At 39.2% G+C, this 21,351-nt stretch overlaps 1 protein-coding gene across 1 annotated transcript in view; it reads left to right on the top strand.

The window, feature by feature from the left end:
* The window catches only part of LOC141166379 (protein unc-13 homolog A-like), a 192,992-nt gene that overhangs the window by 134,294 nt on the left and 37,347 nt on the right, over positions 1–21,351 (top strand). Inside the window, exon 7 of the mRNA XM_073653014.1 lies at positions 3,786–3,849. Coding sequence (XP_073509115.1) covers positions 3,786–3,849 — 64 coding nt within the window. The remainder of the gene's footprint in view (positions 1–3,785; positions 3,850–21,351) is intronic.

The raw sequence follows: 21,351 nt of genomic DNA, 5'->3' as shown, positions 1-21,351 counted from the left end.
GATTTACTTGGAGTTATATTCTGTTGTTTAAGTGTTCCCTTTATTTTTTTGAGCAGTGTATATCAGTATCATTTAATTGTATACACTAATCTTTATCATTGTGTAGAATTATTTCTTTAGTAATTGGACAATTGATTACCTGATATGGTATGATATGTTGTTAAAAGATGATCACATTGTATGATAAAGACTCCATTGCGAAGTTTGGTGATTAGGTCGCTGAATTTTTTAGGCTTAATGAGGGTAGTGCAGAGCAACACATTGTTTGGGACACTATAAAGGCATATTTAATTGGGATTTTGTTCAGAGACATATCAAGGCATAAGACTACATCCAGAAACAATGATATAGCGGTAATGGAAGAATTGAGGGCAGCGGAGGGAGCGCTGAGTAACCAAAATTCACAGGACACGCAAATCCACATGAAGGCTGCTCAGGAAGAGGTAAATAAACTACATTTGCACAAGGCAGAAAGGTTGAGGGCATTTCAAAAAGAATCTTTCTATGCAGAGGGTGAAAAAGTAGGACATCTGCTCTCAGTGGTGGCTTCTTCGCAGCGGGACTCGGCACATGTATATGTATTAAAACAAGAGAATGGCAGTGTAGTTACACAGGGGGAGCAAATTTTGGAAGACTTTAGGGGATTTTACAGGAAGTTATACTCCTCGCAGTCGCAGCAAGTGAAAGGGGAGATTGATGCTCTCCTCACCTACCCAAGTTAAGCAACGAAGACAGAGAACAGCTAGACTAACCGCTTTCAGCAGAGGAATTGGGAGAGGCTTTGGTATCCATGGCGGTGGACAGGGCACGGGGTGCAGATGGCATCCCAGCTGAAGTATACAAAAACCTCAATGAGGAAATAATAACTAAATTGTTAGGGGTATTTGATGAAGCTTTGGAGAGGGGAGTGTTACCCGTATCTATGACGGAGGCCATTGTTGTGGTCATTCTCAAAGCTGATAAAGATCCACAGCTGCCAGAGTCATACAGACCAATATCACTTGTGAACTTTTGACGGCAGATATCAAAATACTGGCCAAGGCTCGGGCAAACAGACTAATCCGGGTAATAGACAAGGTAGTCCACTCGGACCAATCTGGCTTCATGCCAAATAAATACACTGCTGTTAATTTAAGGAGGCTGTACTTAAGCATGCAAATTTCAGCTGAAAATTTGGTTAAGAGTGGTGGTATCTCTAGATGTACATTGCCTTTGACAATGTGGAATGGAACTACATGGGTCGGTGCTGAGTCACTTTGTGTTCGGGCCAGTGTTTACCTCATCCGTAAAATTGCTGTACTCCTCTCCAACAGCCAGAATTAAAGTGAATAACAAACTGTCGGAAAGCTTCCCTCTGTTTAGAGGTACGAGACAGGGGTGTCCGTTGTCCCCGCTGCTATTTGCCCTAGCTGTGGAGCCATTAGCTGCCAAAATAAGAAGATCGCATGAGGTGAAGGGGTTTGTATATGGAAAAACAGAGGAGAAGATAGCTTTATATGCCGACGATATTCTACTATTTTTGGAAAATCCTGGGGAAGCCTTGAGAAATGTAGTGACACTAATTGAGGGATTTGGACAGATATCGGGACTACTCATTAACTGGGATAAGTCGTGTGTTCTGCCGATAGATTGAAAGGTTGACTGTACCGGGGAGGTGGAACTATTCACTAAATTAAAGGTGGTCCAACAATTTAAGTATTTAGGGATTCATATAGCTCTTCCATTGACGACACTTGAGGAGCTTAATATATGCCCTTTATTACAAAGACAACGCACTAAAATCACAGCGTGGAATAAGTTACATTTATCGGTGGTGGGTAGAGTGAACCTCCTCAAAATGATTGTGATGCCACAACTGTTATATGTGGTGCATAATTCCCCCATCTGGATCCCAATGAGCAGGTGCCGCAGGAAAAAATCACTATTTGGAGAATTAGTGTGGGGTAAGAAGAGTCCCAGACTTAAACAGGAAACACTGCAGAGACCGAAAGAGGAGGGAGGCCTAGCGCTCCCTAATCTCTGGTTATACTTTCTTTCTGCACAAAGCCAACACCTCAAGGTCTGGGGGGAGACTATGAGAAAGGGACAGGTACCTGTCAGTTTGGAGCACATAATTAAGATTTCGCCATTAAGTATGGGACTGGAGGCTCGAATCTTCAAGAAATGGGGATCTCATTACCATACCATAAATCTAATACATAAGATGTGGCAGAAAATCAAGCAGATTAGGGGGGTAACTCACTTAACTAAGTTTTCACCTATCTGGGATAACATCTATTTTCAGGAGTTCAGTAATATGAAGGGGTTTGGTGAGTGGAAAGAAATGGGTATTGGCCTGATCTATCAGTTGATTTACAGAGGGAAGCTTAAATCATATGAAATGTTGCAGGAAGAATTTCAATTCCCAAGGCTAAACCTCTTTCAGTATAGACAGGTTCAGCACGCATTTCAGACCCAAAGCAGAAGAGGGCCTATTGGAATACAAATAGATCTGATGTTAGATTTTATATTTAAAAACAGAGGAACGAAAGGGGCAATATCTGAAGTGTATAGAGACCTGCTGCACGCCTTTCTTGGAGGACACCCTATGAAAGCTAGAAGGAAGTGGGAGACAGACTTGGGAGAGATAAACGACGATAGGAGGGAGTCTATTCTAGAATATATACCCAAGTTATCCATGAGTAAGCCTGGGAGAATGTCACAGCTGTATGTGATCCACAGGGCGTATAGAACCCCTGATATGTTATTTAAAGCAGGGTTAAAGTCTAACTCTGATTGTCCAAGGTGCTCGCAATCTCAGGCAGACATACTGCATATGCTTTGGCATTGTCCTAGATTGTCCTCCTTTTGGATCGTAGTGTTGAACCGTATTGGAATGGTGTATAGGTGTATTGTCCCTAGGGATCCACTGACATGTATATTAGGGTACGTTGAGGAAATAAAAACAGACAACATGACCAAAATAGCAATTGCGAGATTATTGTTTATTGCCAGAAAATTGATTGCAAAATATTAGATTAGAGAGGAGCCCCCGTCCAGAGGCGAATTCATTGTCCAAACAAACTATTTAATTCAACTTGAAAAAAGTATTTACACCAAGAGGAATAAGCAGGAATACTTCCATAAATTATGGCTGCCATGGTTGAATAGAATTAATTTGAGTAACACCTATATATACTACTGTAGAGTAAAACTCTTGGTAAACTGTATGGAGGAGTGGAGAGGGAAGAAGGAAAGAAGAAAAGGGGAAGAGAGGGAAAGGGAGTAGCGGAAGGAAAGAAAAGGAGTAAAGTAGGGAAGAAAAGGAAAGGAAAGAAGGGGGGGAATAAAATAAAAATAAAAAAAATAAAAAAAGAAGAAAGAGAAAGAAAGGTCTCCATGGGTGGGGTAAGGGAAGGGGGGGGACTTACTGTAATATTGTAAAGCAATTATTGTCATGTAATATCTGTTCCAAGTTTTGTTATGTTAAAAAAAAAGACTCCATTGCAATTGTGATAAGTGTTCCCCTGATACTGGATGAAGAAGTCATGTTGCCTGTATTAATCCTTGTGATTAAATGACAAATCATGTAGTCACTATTATACAATATAGTATTCGGTATAGGGCAGTTTTAATCTTTGTCTGTAGTGTGACAAAAACAAACTAAAACTCTAGCTTTATATAATTGTATTTATATAAAGTTTAAAGCTTTGTATTACTCCAATAGATGTAAACTCATTTTGAAAAAACAGCTGATACAGAATAGGTATTTCAATGCTGAATAAATATTACTTTCTGTCCCTTAGGAATGAAGATGCGGTTTTCACAAGTAGCATTGCAAAAGAAAGGTGGAGCAGAGCAATAGAAAAGGTAAGGCAGCCCAGCTATTATCAGTCACTGCAGAAAACAAGCTAGTGGGATCTTAAAGATACCGTACTTCAAGTAAAATGGCATTTGGAGAAAATGGTTAGTTTCACAAAACTGCATTATTTTTGAAGATTTCTTTTGTGAAGTATATAATAATCTTTTTATTTATATAGCGCCAACATATTCCGCAGCGCTTTACAATTCAGACAATTTACAGACATTATCAGCACTGTCCCCATCGGGGCTCACAATCTAAATTCCCTATCAGTATGTCTTTGGAGTGTGGGAGGAAACCGGAGAACCCAGAGGAAACCCACACAAACACGGGGAGAACATACAAACTCCTTGCAGATCTTGTCCTTTGTGGGATTTGAATCCAGGACCCCAGCGAGGCCAGGCTGCAGTGCTAACCACTGAGCCACCGTGCTGCCAATATATCTATATAAATCGAAAAATTTACATCAAATACATCTCATAAATAAATTATAATCCATTCATTAGACTGTCCTTTGGAATGACATCATATATTTTATATCCTTTATCTACAAAGCTTTAGAGATGAGCGGATCAGGCAACATTTGTGGAGAAGTTATTCTCTGCAAATTTCATGTCCCTTATTATGCTCAGGGGGTCTCTCCACACCCCAGAGCTTAATAAATGTGATAAGTAAAAAATAAAATAAATCTTTATAGTCACCTTTCGCTCACCTCCTTCATTTCTAGCACAAGATTATCGGCGTAAACAATTTTCATTTATGTGCTCATGATGTCTTTCTCATCACATGACTTCTTTTTTCTTGGAACCAGCCTGAAAACGCACTAAAAAGACATTAAAAGAATAAACATATGCACAGCGATATGAAAACGACTTGCTGTGCAGGATGTTCTATCTTTTGTCACTTCATGTAACCTCTTCAAACTTTGAAAGCAGTGAAACGACTGAAAGAAGTGACCAGTCCATTCTTCTGGCTGCTTTCGCTTGGAAGCCGCCACTATTTTATTTATATAATGTAAAAATAAAAAGTCAGCAAAGACGTCCAGGAAGACATCAGAAAAGACACTTCAGGTAAAACACTACTGTATTTTACTAAAGCGTCTTCTTACAGCAAATACGATACGGTTATGCCGGCGTCTAAAAGACGCTGTGTGCATATACACTTAGCAAGCTCATTAACCCAAGGGCAGTCCACGATATAAATGTATTGCCTTGCATAAGGGTTTCTTGAACAAGTACACTTAAATAAGAAGCATTTCATAAGCACAGAAGTTGTGCCCACTCTATGGACAGCAGCACCCAGATGTCCACTATAACAACCAGGATTGGAGCTCACCAATGGACCATGATAAATAACATTTTTGATAATTGTGCCACAACCTTTGTAGGTCCTTTCATTCGTGACATTCTGACTTTCCTTAATGTCATTATGCTGTCTCACAATGAAGCCATTCTTCAACAACTTGCGGGTACATTTAACAAGAATATTCATCTGATAGAATGGCTGAGTGTAATCTGCATGTGCCAGCGTCTTTGATATACCTAGATGCTTTACTTCTTAGAGGTCTAATAGATGAGCATTAAAAAAACATTAAGGGGCATAATAATGTCTGAAAGTAAACTGTTTGACCTTCACAAATGGTGTGAGTATGCAGCTATAAATATGACAAGATGCATTTATTCGCAGTGATTCAATGCACTCACATAAATGTCATCTAGGCCAGGCTTCTTAAGAACGTCTAATCTTGAATACAGATTCCACTGGAATCATATACAGCACTTTGTACATTATATAACTTTAGGGTTGAAATATAATTTTTGGTAAAGCTAAAACATTTTCTACAGATTAAACCTACATTAGAGTCTATCCCTTTCTCCTGATTTGATAGTTACATATAAATGGTGGTAAACCTGTAGGTTTAATACTGCGATGTAATGTGGGACTCAATTGCATGCCTAAGAATCAAGTAAAAAGCTTCATTAGGCACCTACTCTACTGTAATGCTTAATACACGGTAGTTTCTTATCGCTTAAGTGACCCAATCATTGTTGGTTTGGGAGTGAGTTGGCAGCTGGTTCAATGGTTACTCATTGTATATCACCAATGATTACCACAATTGACAATTACTGATGGCTTACCATAAAATCTGCCAAGAAGCCAGTGAAGATGAACCATTTTAGTATTAGTATGAGTAAATTCTGCACTCAAAGGGATACATGATGAAAAACGGCACTATTTCAGATAGTGACGCCATCACTCTACACCAACGCTTTGATCAATACAATTTTCTCTCCTAACACAGACTGCATTTATCTGATGAAGGGCCGAGATGGACCGAAACATTATAATTTTATAGAGTTTTTTGGATTGTAATAAAGAACTATGTTTTTCATCACATATCTGTTTGAGTGACGAGTTTCCTCATACTACTTACTACGAATTGGAACCCTACTCAGGCACCTCTCCTCCTGTATTCCGGAGGGCCGTATGTATCCATTCACCATTTTAGTATTAGAGCAGTGCTTGGTCAAATGAATTGTATGATATGCAAATTGTCAATAACCTTTCCCACTTTACATGTTGCCAATACTGTTTAATACGCATTTATATTGAGTGGTTATACCTGGTTTTAATATGCAAAGGCGCCTTCTCATTTTTGTTGTTTTGTGGTCTATTAGATGGGTAACAAGGTCCCTGAGGCTACTGTTTCTGGGTCTGTTTTGACATGACATAAAACCAGCTTAGGTTAGTCAGCATATGTAATTGTGCTCCTATAAAATCATTGATAGTTTTTCACTCTCAGGAGTTGGGCGGATGCTTGCTAGTTTAATGGTATACCACCAACCCCATAACTTTCCTGGAGAGCGATTCCTCAGGGAGCTCGGCATTGCACCACAGGATCCGATGAGTTACTGCAAGCCTGACTAGAGAGGCAGTAGAGAAACTGTATTGAAGCCTGTGATGGGCAGGTAGAGTTTAATTTTTTACTAAAAAGTAAAACCCATTCAGTTCACAAAACTATGATCTAAATCTTTTTTGTAGCCGGGCAGTGCAGGAAAAATTGTACATTAGCAGTGAGTACCACTTCTGCGTATATCCAAGTAATGGTGTAAATAAATGAAGCACAGTGTTTTTAAATAATGTAACAGAAAAAGGTCAGCTCACCCAGAAATAAAGAGTCAATTCAGGGAAACTTGCTGTGCCGCAAAAAAGTCAAATAGGAGAAGAGGAAAATTCCAGCAACAGAATCTTTAGTAAAAGCACTCTTTATTGGAAAAATAATTTAAAAAGTTGCAATTCCAATGCAGACTATAACTAGCAAACGCGTTCCAGACTAGTGTCTTTAGTCATTCTCATTGACATTGACAAAAGACACCAGTGGGAAATGCGTTTGCTAGATATAGTCGGCATTGGAATTGCAACTTTTTAAATTATTTTTCAATAAAGAGTGTTTTTGCTAAAGATTCTGATGCTGGAATTTTCCTCTTTTCCTAATTTTTTTAAATAGAGACACTTAGGATGATGTTCTAGTAAAGATGGTGTTCATTGAATTATAGGACCCGGTCCATTTGGCATGTCCGTAATCTGTGGCCCTTGGACAGGAACCCTAAGAACCACCTCCTACTTCCTTGGCACTTTTTTTTATTAGTCAACCTGGCTCTATGTCATCATTGTGGCGCGGCCATGGATTTCATCAGGTAAGAGGTGGTTTTCAGGGCTCCCATCAAGCGACCTCAGATTACTTACATGGCTCATGTACTGGGTCCTGGGAATCAATTTGCTCCAGCTCTAGTCCTAAGAATTTTTCCTGAGAATCAGTGTTTGGCCTGCTTGAGTACTGTACCAAACTTAAAGGATATGGGATCCTTACATGAGGAATAAATGATTTTTCACAAATGATATTGGTTACCTTCAGTTAAAAATATTGCTCTAAATTTCATTCTGCAATCAGTAATTAAAAGCACTCAGCCAGATAACAACAGTACACACTCTCTGCACAGGCTCATAATTTTGAGGACTTTTTGGAAAGTTGCTTAATTTTGCATTTGGAAAGCAAATGAACAATAAAAAATATTCTTTGCAAAGGTGTACATTGCCTTAAAATAACAGAGTCACCACCAGAGAAATCATTGCTGATGCACTTTTCCAAGTAAACACTGTTTCAGGTATTATGCCCCTCCGTGAGTACCTTACAGCTTATATGCCTCATTCAAGTTGCAACCATTATGCATCTGTTCCTTTTCAGAAAAACAGTAAGACCCCAATTTGTCAAAGCAGTTTTGCAAGAAGTTGGTGTAAATTACTTTGAAAAGTCACAATTTTTTTCGCAATACAGTTACACAAAAAAATTGCAACTTTTGGCATTTTTAGGACATTTTCTCCACCCATTTTCTGCCAAAATGGGTGGAGCTGGGCAAGGGCATGATTTCACAGCTCGTCTAATTCTCAGAGGCGCATGCCACTCGTCATGTTGTCATTGCCGATTTGCTATGAGCGCCGCCCCATGGCCGGCGCTCATAACAGATGATTATTTTTCCTACAAATAGTCTAAGGAGACTATTGAAGCAAGTAAAAAAAAATATTTTTAAAAATAAATATGTAAAAATAATATATATATATAAAGGTTCAAATCACCCCCTTTTACCACCTTTTACCCTATTCAAAATAAAACAATAAAAAAACCCTAAAAAATACACATATTTGGCATCAACGCATTCAGAAACGCCCAATCTATCAAACTATAAAAAGAATTAATCCGATCAGTAAACGGCGTACCGAGAAAAAACATTGAAATGGCAGAATTATGTATTTTTGGTCACCGCAACATTGCAATAAAATGCAATAACGGGCGATCAAAACATTGTATCTATTGCAAAATGGTATCAATAAAAATAGCTCATCGTGCAAAAGATAAACCCTCACCCAGCCCAAGATCCCGAAAAATAGAGACGCTACACTATGGTCTTTTTTTTTTTTTTTACAAACTTTGGATTCTTTTTTCACCACTTAAATAAAAAAGAACCTATACATGTTTGGTGTCTACGAACTCGTAATGACCTGGAGAATCATAATGGCATGTCAGTTTTAGCATTTAGTGAGCATATTAAATTAAAAAAAGCTCAAAAACAATTGTGGAATTGCAGTTATTTTTGCAATTTTGCTGCACTTGGAATTTATTTTCCTGTTTTCCAGTACACTATATGGTAAAATCAATGGTGTCGTTCAAAGTAAAACTCTTTCACATGGCCATATTGACTGAAAAATAAAAAAGTTAGGGCAAAAAAAAATGCATCGCAAAAAATGTAACAGCAAAAAAAATACAAGTTGTAAAACTTCATTCACACAGTGCATTTTTTTTTGCAGTTATTGAGCTGCTGTACGTTTTTGTTAAGCTGCAGCGTATCAATTCTTTCAGCGTTTTTGTAGCGTTTTTCACTCATTCAAATGAATGGAAAAAAATCACAAGTAAAAGTGCAGTAAAAAGTGTTTTAAAAACACACATTGTATGCAGTGTTTTTCCTGTCAAGTCTGAGATTTGGTGCAAAAAAATCAACGGCAAATACTCAATGTGTGACCATACTCTCTCTGTCACATATCTAGAGGGGTGACCAAACCTTCTTGCTTGGCACAGCCATCTCTCTTTAGTTAATGCTGCCAAACCCTATGGTTTGCCTCACTCTACCAATGCAAGATTACTTTATGGAGATTTAGTCCAGGGCTTGCTCCTCATATGCAAGTATTAAACCAAACAAGTGCACAATAGCTGTAGTCTTTGCCAAGCACAAAAGTAAAACCAAATTAACATGTGGCCAAAATGTTGCAGATTTTCAATGTGCATAGTCAATATAAATGCAGTACATTTCACTTATTTAATTAAAGCAAATGAAATCCATGTCACAATACAGATTGAAGTCTACTAAATTAATTTGCAGAATTGGGGTATGTGCACACATTAAGAATTTGCTGATTTTTTTCTGTGCAGATTTGACACAAAAACTGAAGGCTTTTATAGTGTTAGCAAAGTGAATGAGACATATATACACTCACTCACATGCATGTACACTGCTCAAAAAAATAAAGGAAACACTTAAACAACAGAATATAACTCCAAATAAATCACACTTCTATGAAATCAAACTGTCCACTTAGGAAGCAACACTGATTGACAATCAATTTCACATGCTGTTGTGCAAATGGAATAGACAATAGATGGAAATTATTGGCAATTATCAAGACACACTCAATAAAGGAGTGGTTCTGCAGGTGGGGACCACAGACCACATCTCAGTACCAATGCTTTCTAGCTGATGTTTTGGTCACTTTTTAATGTTGGTTGTGCTTTCACACTCGTGGTAGCATGAGACGGACTCTACAACCCACAGAAGTGTCTCAGGTAGTGCTGCTCATCCAGGATGGCACATCAATGCGAGCTGTGGCAAGAAGGTTTGCTGTGTCTGTCAGCGTGGTGTCCAGAGGCTGGAGGCGCTACTAGGAGACAGGCCAGTACACCAGGAGATGTGGAGGGGGCAGTAGGAGGGCAACAACCCAGCAGCAGGACCGCTACCTCCGCATTTGTGCAAGGAGGAACAGGAGGAGCACTGCCAGAGCCCTGCAAAATGACCTCCAGCTGGCCACAAATGTGCATGTGTCTGCACAAATGGTGAGAAACTGACTCCATGAGGGTGGTATGAGGGCCCGACGACCGCAGCCCAACACCATGCAGGACGCTTTGTATTTTCCACAGAACATCAGGATTGGCAAAGTCGCCACTGGCACCCTGTGCTCTTCTCAGATAAAAGCAGGTTCACACTGAACACATGTGACAGACGTGACAGAGTCTGGAGATGCCGTGGAGAGCGATCTGCTGCCTGCAACATCCTTCAGCATGACCGGTTTGGCAGTGGGTCAGTAATGGTGTGGGGTGGCATTTCTTTGGAGGGCCGCACAGCCCTCCATGTGCTCGCCAGAGGTAGCCTGACTGCCATTAGGTACCGAGATGAGATCCTCAGACCCCTTGTGAGACCATATGCTGGTGCTGTTGGCCCTGGGTTCCTCCTAATGCAGGACAATGCCAGACCTCATATGGCTGGAGTGTGTCAGCAGTTCCTGCAAGATGAAGGCATTGAAGCTATGGACTGGCCCGCCCGTTCCCCAGACCTGAATCCGATTGAGCACATCTGGGACATCATGTCTCGCTCCATCCACCAACGTCACGTTGCACCACAGACTGTCCAGGAGTTGGCGGATGCTTTAGTCCAGGTCTGGGAGGAGATCCCATAGGAGACCATCCGCAACCTCATCAGGAGCATGCCCAGGCATTGTAGGGAGGTCATACAGGCACGTGGAGGCCACACACAATACTGAGCCTCATTTTGACTTGTTTTAAGGACATTAGATAAAAGTTGGATCAGCCTGTAGTGTGTTTTTCCACTTTAATTTTGGGGGTGACTCCAAATCCAGGCCTCCATTGGTTAATAAATTTGAATTCCATTGATGATTTTTGTGTGATTTTGTTGTCAGCACATTCAACTTTGTACAGAGCAAAGTATTCAATGAGAATATTTCATTCATTCAGATCTAGGATGTGTTATTTGAGTGTTCCCTTTATTTTTTTGAGCAGTGTACATACATTCACACAAACAAACACAATGTATTCACAGTGAAACAAACAATCACACTCACACATAACACACGGTCCTAACAAATATCTTTACAATATTAAATGAATGAATTTGTTTCAAAGCAAATATTCTACATTTGTCCAGGATATACGATATAGAGGAGTAAAATTGAAAACTGATAAGCAGCTCCAGGACCGGACATATCATTGATGCAACCTGCAATCTGGGCAGCCTCTCAAGGGCATAAGAGATGAAGGGGCTCATTTCTACCTCCAAAACAGCAGGTAGCTTTTGTCAGAATTATTGGACAGCAAAGAGCCCATATACATTGCAGAGGGGCCTTTTTATCTTTGTGTCTGCCGTTCAAAAGCTCCTTACATTGGATTGACACGAGATCATGTATACCATGGGTATATAACAATGAATTCCGGAAAATTGCATATTAATATGTGTATATTTTCTCTCCACTTAAAAAAAGTATAGCTTAAAGATGATCTCCAAGAAAAGTTGCCAGTAGAAAAATAAAACAAATGTAATTTTAAATAAACTCCAAAATATCTTTCATTTGTAAATCACACTTGTTTTGTTTAAGGAGCTAATCACTATAGTACATTAAAATGGCAATTATTGTATTATACTGACAGAGAACTGTCATAGAATATTAATGGGACTGGTGCCTCTGAGCATGTGCAGTTGGAATCTCTGCTGCTGAGACATGGAGATAACCTATACCACGTGTTGTCAAGCTGTCTCCATGTTACACCAGCAGTTCAGTGATCCAAAAGACAGGGTGCACAACAGTTTCCTTATGTCAGCACCTCTGGTATCTCCACTCTCCAGTGTTAGATCAGATAGACATGGTGTACAGCTCAGTGAGAGGCCTCCTGTTACCTCAGCACCCTTGGTATCTCCAGCATTAGATGGACAGCAGTATGAGCAGCCTCTTCTTATCTCAGCATCCCTTGAATCTCCAGTGTTAGATTAGAAAGATAAGGTGGTCAGCAGTGTGAGAGACCTTTTCTTATCTCAGCACTACTGGTATCTCCAGTATTGGATCCATGAGACATGGTGGACAGCAGTGCGAGCAGCCTTTTCTTACATCAGCACCCCTGATATCGCCAGAATCAGATCAATGAGATAGGGTTGACAGCAGTGTGTGCAACTTCTTCTTACATCAGCATCCCTGGCATCTTCAGTATTAGATAAGAAAGACAGGGAGGACAGCAATGTGAGCAGCATCAACATACCTTAGTACCCTTGGTATCTCCAGTGTTAAATCAGAGAGACAGGGTGGACAGCAGTGTAATAAGTTTATTTCTACTTCAGCACTCCTGGTAACTAGTATTAAATCAGAAGATCCCATTAAGAGCACATCTTCCTGCACATGTTCACAGGTTCCAAGAGCATAGAACTTCCTACTACACATGCTCATACTCACCTGTTCTGTTAATGTTCGGAGATTTCTATGACAGGCTTCTGTCAATTGACAAGATGGCAGCAATTTTAATGTTGTATTGTGATTACCTCCCTACACAAAAAATGTGATTTGCTAATTTAAGATATTTAGGAATTTGTATATAATGAGTGAAATGAAATTTTTTTTAATTCCTCCAAGAACTTCTTCATTAAACTCTTGAATTAAATTATCAAAAGATGCAATTTGAGTAATCAAGTAAAGTACATTCTTTAACCACCAAGGCAAAACAAAAAATTATTGTGACAGAATATACTGGTATATCAGAATTATAAAAAAAAATGCAGATTGCAACTAATTAACATCTCTACAGCCTGTGCTTTGTTACTCACAACCAAAGCAATACAGATAATGAGGCCAACAAACAGCACTAACATCAAGTTAACAAAAAAACCCTCACTTCTGCATGTGGTCAGTGGAAGACAAAAAAGAGAGTACAGAGACAGGACAGCATGCTGCTTTCTGTGATGTAAAGCATTCCCATGCCTGTTTAATAATATGCTTTACCTCACAGAAAGAATCAGCTGTGATCCCATGCAGTAATGTCTGTATACTCTTTTGCTCCCTCCTCTGCCCAGGAGATGTGGTATGATCAGACCATGTTCCTGCACGGTCAGACACAGTAGGAGCACATTTATAATTTTATCTAAGCACAGGAGCATTTTTTAACGCATCCAATTGTGGAACTTATTTTTATTCCAAGAGCTATTAATTAAAATGTACTTTATTTGTGGGGCAATCCCTTTAAGTAATATTTAATTTATAGTTATTTCAACTCACAAGCAACTCTTTTCATGTAGTTGTGTACAGAAACATATATGACCTTGTATCAGTTTTATTCATAATATACATTGAATTATTTTTTTAAATTAAAACAAAAAAATATTATAAAACAAGGATCCTGACATACTACTGTGATAATAGAAGATCGACCATTTATAACTGCAGGCTGCTTGTGTAATAGCTTTTCTGTTTGTCAGCCTTCACTACTCAAGAATAAAGTGATTTGTTCCTAATCATGTTGTGCTGACCTACTGAATGCTCCTTCTCCTGGAGAAGCAACAACCTTGGTAGATTAATAAAACATTAGGATTGTTTTCCAGAAAAAAAAAATGATGATGATGAACTAAACAAATATTTCCTCTGTGCGGTTTGCTCTGACTGCCAACGAGAGAGTATTTGTTGGCTGAGGCATATGACATTTTATGAACCATTTAGATAAACTCAGATGTTCATTTTAGTATTTTACATCTCAGGCTATCTGGACCATAAGGGTAGTGTTGTGATAAATTTTTAAGACATTTTTGTTTGCATCAAGGCACCAAGTCTGTGTTCCCGAGCTTTGCATAATTGATGAGCAGGAGAACTGGTTAACGATAGCCATCTTGGGAGTAAATGAAAGGATAGAATAACGTATGTGCAGAATATGTTGTGGCTACAGGAGCCATGCTCTGGAGACAGTGAATAGATGCTGCAGTATCCTCGAATGCAGCTGCTGTCAGGAGTTAACTGTTTTTATTCCACCAGTAAAAAACACTAGGGCTACAATATCGGTAGATAAATTAGGAAGAGGAATAGAAAAAATAAATTTGCTTTTGTGCAGTAGACAATTAAACATTAACATTTATCCATGTGTCAAATTAGTAACAGATTTTAGTCTTCGTGAGAAAAGAATAATGAGTATGATCTTCTACATTACTTTCTTGATCTTGATATTTTACAGAATGACTTGTAGTTTTTGTTATACACCATTTTGGAATACTTCATGCTGAGCATGAAATTTATATGTTTTATTTTAGGAGAAATTATAGAATATCTAAAGTAATATTGTATAATAATCTGTCTATCTATCTATCTATCTATCTATCTTCTATTAAGAAGGAAAGATAGCAGCACATTTTAAAATGTAAATGATGAAAACATATATTTTTTTTGCCTAAAATACAAAGCAAATATGTCATATTTAACTTTAGGCATTTTAGAGATCATTTCATTGTCAACTTGCTTTACTGTTCACAATAACAGTAATTTTGACCAGGGGTGCCTAAACTTTTACATGCCACTGTACATAGTCAAGATATTGATAGAACTACTCTACTATCTAAGGTTTACGCTGGTGTAATAGCAGAAAGAACATTGAATCCATTGCTTCATAGGATTTGTTTGTGATGTCAATATTATTTGCTGTAATTCTGTATTACAGTATTTGGAATTGCTCATGTTGCAATGTAAGGACTACATGTAAGAACTCTTATTCTGGAATATTACTAATACCTTTTAGTTCTGTCTGTACGATGAAATATATATAGCTGTTTTATTAAAATATAGGATGTCTAGATTTGATTGAATCAATTGGATGGAAATCAAATGTAAGTACAATTTTACGAAATTCACAGGTCCCAGAAAATTTGAGCAATTCCAATTCGATTTGCGTGAAAAAAAATTCCTGTTGCATTTTTACACATTGCAGAAAATTACATCAGTTACAGAAGGCTGCCATGACTGCGTGGGATTCCCCATAATGCCTTTTAGCTATTTCATTAATATGGTTACCCGTAGTCATATCAGTTGAGTTCACTTTGAAATTACTAAGGCTGCGTTTGTATTAAAGAGATTGAAATGGGCTGGATACGGTCCTAGGAGACTATTTGCTATGCACATATTTTCAGAGGAATCGGAGTACCTGCAAATTTATTTCCCGCAAGTCAAAGTTTTGCAAAAATTTGCCAAAGCTGCCGAATTAAAATTTCAGAAGATTCAATCATTCAATCATTTTTAACAGCTATAATATAAACGGACCATGTGACCCAGGGCGGTCAATAAAAGGGGATTTATAGTTTTTATAGTTTAATGTTTGTGACGCCACAGAGTTGGTTTAGCTCTCCACAGGTAGAGCTTAGCTCCTGGGCAGTGTAGATGTAGTATGAGGTAGATGTTGCTGTGCAGTATGGTGCAGGGGGATGATGGCGCAGCAATAATTCACAGAGACAGTGGGGTGCAGTCTTCAGGGTTTACTCACAGTTGTTAAGTTCCTCAGGTTACACTTTCCGGATTATAACCGCCCACATCGTCCTGTGTTCACCAAGGAAGGGGTTCAGCAATCCCTCAGATAATTCAGGAGCACATAACGGGACCCCCTTCTGTGTGCCTTTCTCAGTCGTCTTCCTGCGTTGGCTCTCACCCTCCTGCCCTGCGCCTCACAATCAGTGTCCTGAGCCTGTAGCCTCGGATCTTGTCGGGCGACCTGCAGTCCCCTGGACCCTCTGTGGCCATCTTTTCGGCTATGTAATTGTGTCTGTGGTAACTGCACCCTAAAAGTACAGAAGCCTCCGGTTTCTAGCTGAACGCTGCAATTCTCACTAGTTAGGGGCCGTTCCCCTCTGCGGCCTGATTGCTCCACGTCCTGGTAGATTCAGGCGCACGGTTGGCATCCAGTACTTCCTGTGCCCCTAGGATCCCCTCTTTCCTTCTTGGAGCCTTCCTTCCTGCTACTCTCCTCTCTTCAGTCAGTCTCACCTCCTGGGCCTCTCACTAGGCCCACTCTGCCTGAGCAGATCTCCTGCAGAGCTCCTTCTCCCACTCACTGTCCTCCTCTGACTGGAACCCTTCTAGATGGTTCCATCCCTTTTTATACACCTGCTGAAGTTCTCCCCTAAACTGTTTCCTCCACCCACACCCACTACATGGTTCCCCCTCTCTTGGTTCCCCCCACTCCAGCCATGGACAGGGCTCAGCAGAGGAGCAGCGCATCTTGCCCCTCCTGCTGGTCTGGAGTAGTGTAGTGTTGGATGCAGGTGTTTGGGTCCCGGGCAGTACTCCATCCTTACCTGAGAGTGAGATACCACACCTCTGGGTGAGATGCAGTACCTCTGTGGCGACTGAACCCGCAGGGGCGCCACATTTACATATATTCCCTTTTAGATCACTACTGCTAACATTGGCCATCCAGGCAATTGTACTACCAAACACATGCCACAATTGTCCTCCTTTGCCTACAGGAAGCTTATTAGTGGGGAGAAAGGAGAAGGAATTATGGAATGCATAGCACATCACTCGTTTCAGTTACAACAGGATCATGTTATCTCTAACAGCGACACCATCAGGTTGAGTTGGGTCAGTGTTCTCACAGAATGCTCTACCTGATCACAAATGACTGAGAATATTTTTAAGACAGTTTATTAATTAAAAACATAGAACAATCTGTCAATGCATTTTGTTATGAAATAGACTGTTGGTTCTTACTCTTTGTCTCCATGGTGAGGTCATTTTGACATTACTATGGTGGGATTTGCATTAAAGAGATTGAAGGGGGTTGGATACAGTCTTACAACACCTCAGACTGTTATACACATCTTTTCAGGGCAGTTGGAGTACTTGCGATTCACAGAAAATGTATTTAACAGGAATCAAACTTTTTGGTAAAAATTTTGCAAACTTGAATTTCAAAAGATGTGATCATCTCTAATAGCTATACTATAAAAGGACCATTTGATTATGCTTCACATATGCTATTTTAGAGCATATAGACAATAGAGAGGAACTTTTACTCTGATGACTTTGCCCACCCCCTTGTTTCTTGGTCATTTATTTATTGGAATAACTCATGTAAGCTACATGTTCTGTACCCTGTGTCAGCCACAGCAGTGGCGGATTTCTAGTTCGCTGCAGCTTTCCTCGGTGAAGCTAGCTGATCATCAGAGGTTTCTGTAGGTAGGCGTACAGTGATCAACTAAACATTGGGCAAGCTTTGATAAAAATAGGCCGTCCTGATGAAACATAATCTTTAATCATTACATAATCTTTCATAAGCTTTGAAAATTGCAGAGTATGCTTGCTCTGCAATTTCGAAATCTCTCATAGAAATTAATTGAGCGACAGATGCACATGCACAGTCACCTCTTCATTCCTGACAGCATGCAATGGAATCTCAACGTCAAGATGCTGTAGATGCGGACCAACATGTCCCAGATGGAACAACGCTTTAAATGTTTAGCATCTGACTTTTCTTACTTAAGTACTATGCTACTATGATTGATCATGTGTTTAAATATCTCATCATACTACCAATATGTGTTATGTTGTAAATTTTAATTGAGTGCTCAAAATAACATTTTAAGGCCTGATAGTTTGTGACTTGTGAATGTGTATTTACTCTGTAGATCTTCTGATTAAAATCATTGCTTTTTTGTCTAATATTTAAATGTTTTAATAATAATTAGAAAACCACCACCAAACCTTTGTTTGACTTAAAATCTAGTGTCATGAAAAAAAATTCTGCAATATACTGTCATTAATGACTGAACACAATTCCTCTTATTCAACAACAACACTCCCGAACCACCATTCATGGAAATAGAAAAGCTCAAGAGTTTTGATTGAAGCAACTACACCTGGGAAGTCAATCTGCATTTTTATTACAGTTCCATGAGAGTTCATCTATGAATGGGAGCCCTACCAATAATTTCAGACATTCCTATTTACGTATATATTTTCCTGTCAATCAAGCCCAACTCTGCCCTAAGAAATTTGGTAGTCAATACAGTAGTTTCCTTAGTGCTAAAAATAAAAGATCGTTAGAGCAAGTACGACGGCATCGAATAATTTTTATGTAGAGATAGATATAAAATAATTCACAGTGGCGTAACCTGAAGCTCAGGCCCTAGAGCAAAATCTTCAGCACCCACCTCCCCCAAGTTTTACAGTGTTTAATAGTATTGGTCTTCTCATATAGACAGAGTAAATTTTTGAGCTAGCTTAGGCTATTGGTCTCGGGTGTGACTGCAGCCTCTGCACCTTTTAGGCTGTGTGCCCACGATGCGTTTTTTTAAGCGTTTCCGCAGCGGCAAAAACGCTGCAGAAACGCTTAAAAAACGCATGGTAGAAGGCCTGCCAGGTTCCCCAATGATAATCCGCATGTGCTGTGCACATGCTGCGGAGATTTCCACTGCGGATTATCATTGCGGAAAAGAACGCAGTACTACCAATTATTTTGCGGAAGTACTGCGTTTTCGCCATTGACTTGCATTAGATCGCATGGATTACGCATCGCTGTATATATAGATGCGCTTTCCATGCGTTCTAATGTGCGGATGGTACCCAGGTCTAGAGGAGAGGAGACTCTCCTCCGGACCCGGGTACCATAGAAAACTGTAAAAAAAAAAGAATAAAATAAAAAATAAATATATACTTACCTTCTGGCGGCCCCCGCTCTCCTTGGCTTCACTAGCCGGCAGTTCGCGATGGACTGAAGGACCTGCGCTGACGTCATAGTCATGTGACAGGTCATGCGACGCTGACGTCGGCAGGTCCTTCAGTGTACCACTGCCGGCAAGGGAGAACGGAGGGAATAAAGACTCCGGGGGCCATCAGAGGGTAAGTATAGATTTTTATTTTTTTTTTTTGACATTCTCTCGGGTCACACTATATAAATCCATGCCGTTTGCATGGATTTATATAGTGTGACCAAGTTGACAAGCACTTTCCAAGTGATGCTAAAATCGCTTGGAAAGCGCCTGTCAACCCGCATGCGGAAATGCCAGTGAAGAACACTTCACTTCCGCATGTCCCTGGCAGGAAAACGCATGTACAATCTGCATGTATAATCCGCATGCGTTTTTTCTGCCAGGGAGATGCAGAAACGCTCAGGAAAACTCGTTATTTCCCTGCTGATTGACACCCTATTAAGCACTTATACTATGGAGAAGCTGGCTAGTATGACCAGCATCTAATAGACTGAGCATGGCTGCTGTGGATCCTTCTCATATATGTGACCTAGTTATTATTTTTTTATATGGTATCATCAACTTTGCATTGAACAACATTGCAGTAGCACATTGATTAATAGAAATTATAAGACAAGAAAAGGACTGTTTTAAGATATATTAGGTAAAAATTTTGTACGTACATAAAAAATAATGAAAGGAAGGAGTAATTCTAGCACTACACAGCAATGTTGATCTTGTGAATAGTTCTCAGAAAAGTCTCACAAACAAAAACATTTTTTTACAACTTGTCTGTGATTTTGTGGCGTGCTATTTTAGAGCAGTGGTCTAGCTGTTTAAAACACAGCCAAATTGCAGACATGTCACCTGCAAGTCACATGCAACTTACGGATTTGGAAACTGTGACCACACATCGAGCAGTGTTAGATTTTTGTGGTTCAGCTAAGTGTGCATGTGTTTATGGGGAAAGGAGAGTAAGCTGATGCCAGACACCTATAGGGAGAAAAAATAGATAAGTCAGAAATAAATACATAATATGAAATAAATTTAATTTCTCAAAGAAAAAATGTTAAAATACTGTATTGTATTTTAACATTTTTCTTTGAGAAATTAAATTTATTTTTTGGAACAGATTTTTCACTAAAATTGGATGTATTTAAGAAATTCTAAGGTGACTAGCGCCACATCTGTTTGGAGTTTCTTTTTCATTTAGAATTTACTACCTGTGTAGTGAGCTGCACACCTTATTAGACTATACAAGACATGGAGGAGAGGTGCCCAAACAATTGATTCCTTGAGAATCTCAACGTTCATTTCTTACTGATTAAAGGTGAGCATAATCACAACAAAAATAATTTTTTACTGTTGGTAAAAACGTATTACGCTCAGAGGAAGCGCCGCACTTGTCTTTCTTCCCTCTCTCCCTATTAGGGTTCTTCTAAAGGCAGATTGAATAAGGTAGGGAATTCCAAAAAGCATTGGAGCCCCAAAAGACATCTTATAGTGCAAGGAGAAGAATATAGTGGTAGAGAAGAGATTGTCATTGGCAGAGTGGAAGTTTGTATGCATCGGTGAATTTTCATTAATTCAAAAAGACTTGGTGGATAAAGAAGAATTAGATAGGATTTGAAGGAAAAAGGGAAGGAACTTAGATTGTTACAATGGCATAGCTAGGATATTTTATATTCAAAAGCAAGTGTTAGCCTTTTTGCATCATTTTTTTGTGAGGGATAGATAAATGCAAAAGATGGTTGTGAGTTGAAGATGACACGAGATTGTAAGAATTTATGTAAGAAGTTTAGAGATAGAAGTGCATCTCACTAAATTAGAATATCATCAAAAAGTTAATTTATTTCAGTTCTTCAATACAAAAAGTGAAACTCATATATTATATAGAGTCATTACAAAGAGAGTTATCTATTTCAAGTGTTTATTTCTGTTAATGTTGATGATTATGGCTTACAGCCAATGAAAACACAGAAGTCATTATCTCAGTAAATTAGAATACTTTATAACAACAGCTTGAAAAATGTTTTTAAAATCAGAAATGTTGGCCTACTGAAATGTATGTTCAGTAAATGCACTCAATATTTGGTCGGGGCTCCTTTTGCATCAATTACTGCATCAATGCGGTGTGGCCTGGAGGCGATCAGCCTGTGGCACTGCTGAGGTGTTATGGAAGCCCAGGTTGCT

The sequence above is a fragment of the Phyllobates terribilis genome, unplaced genomic scaffold (genome assembly GCF_046119375.1).
Source record: "Phyllobates terribilis strain yellow unplaced genomic scaffold, ASM4611937v1 Scaffold_11__3_contigs__length_659146591, whole genome shotgun sequence".
NCBI classification, from domain to species: Eukaryota; Metazoa; Chordata; class Amphibia; order Anura; family Dendrobatidae; genus Phyllobates; species Phyllobates terribilis.
Note: the sequence above shows the minus strand (reverse complement) of the source record. Positions and strands in the feature narration are given on the sequence as shown.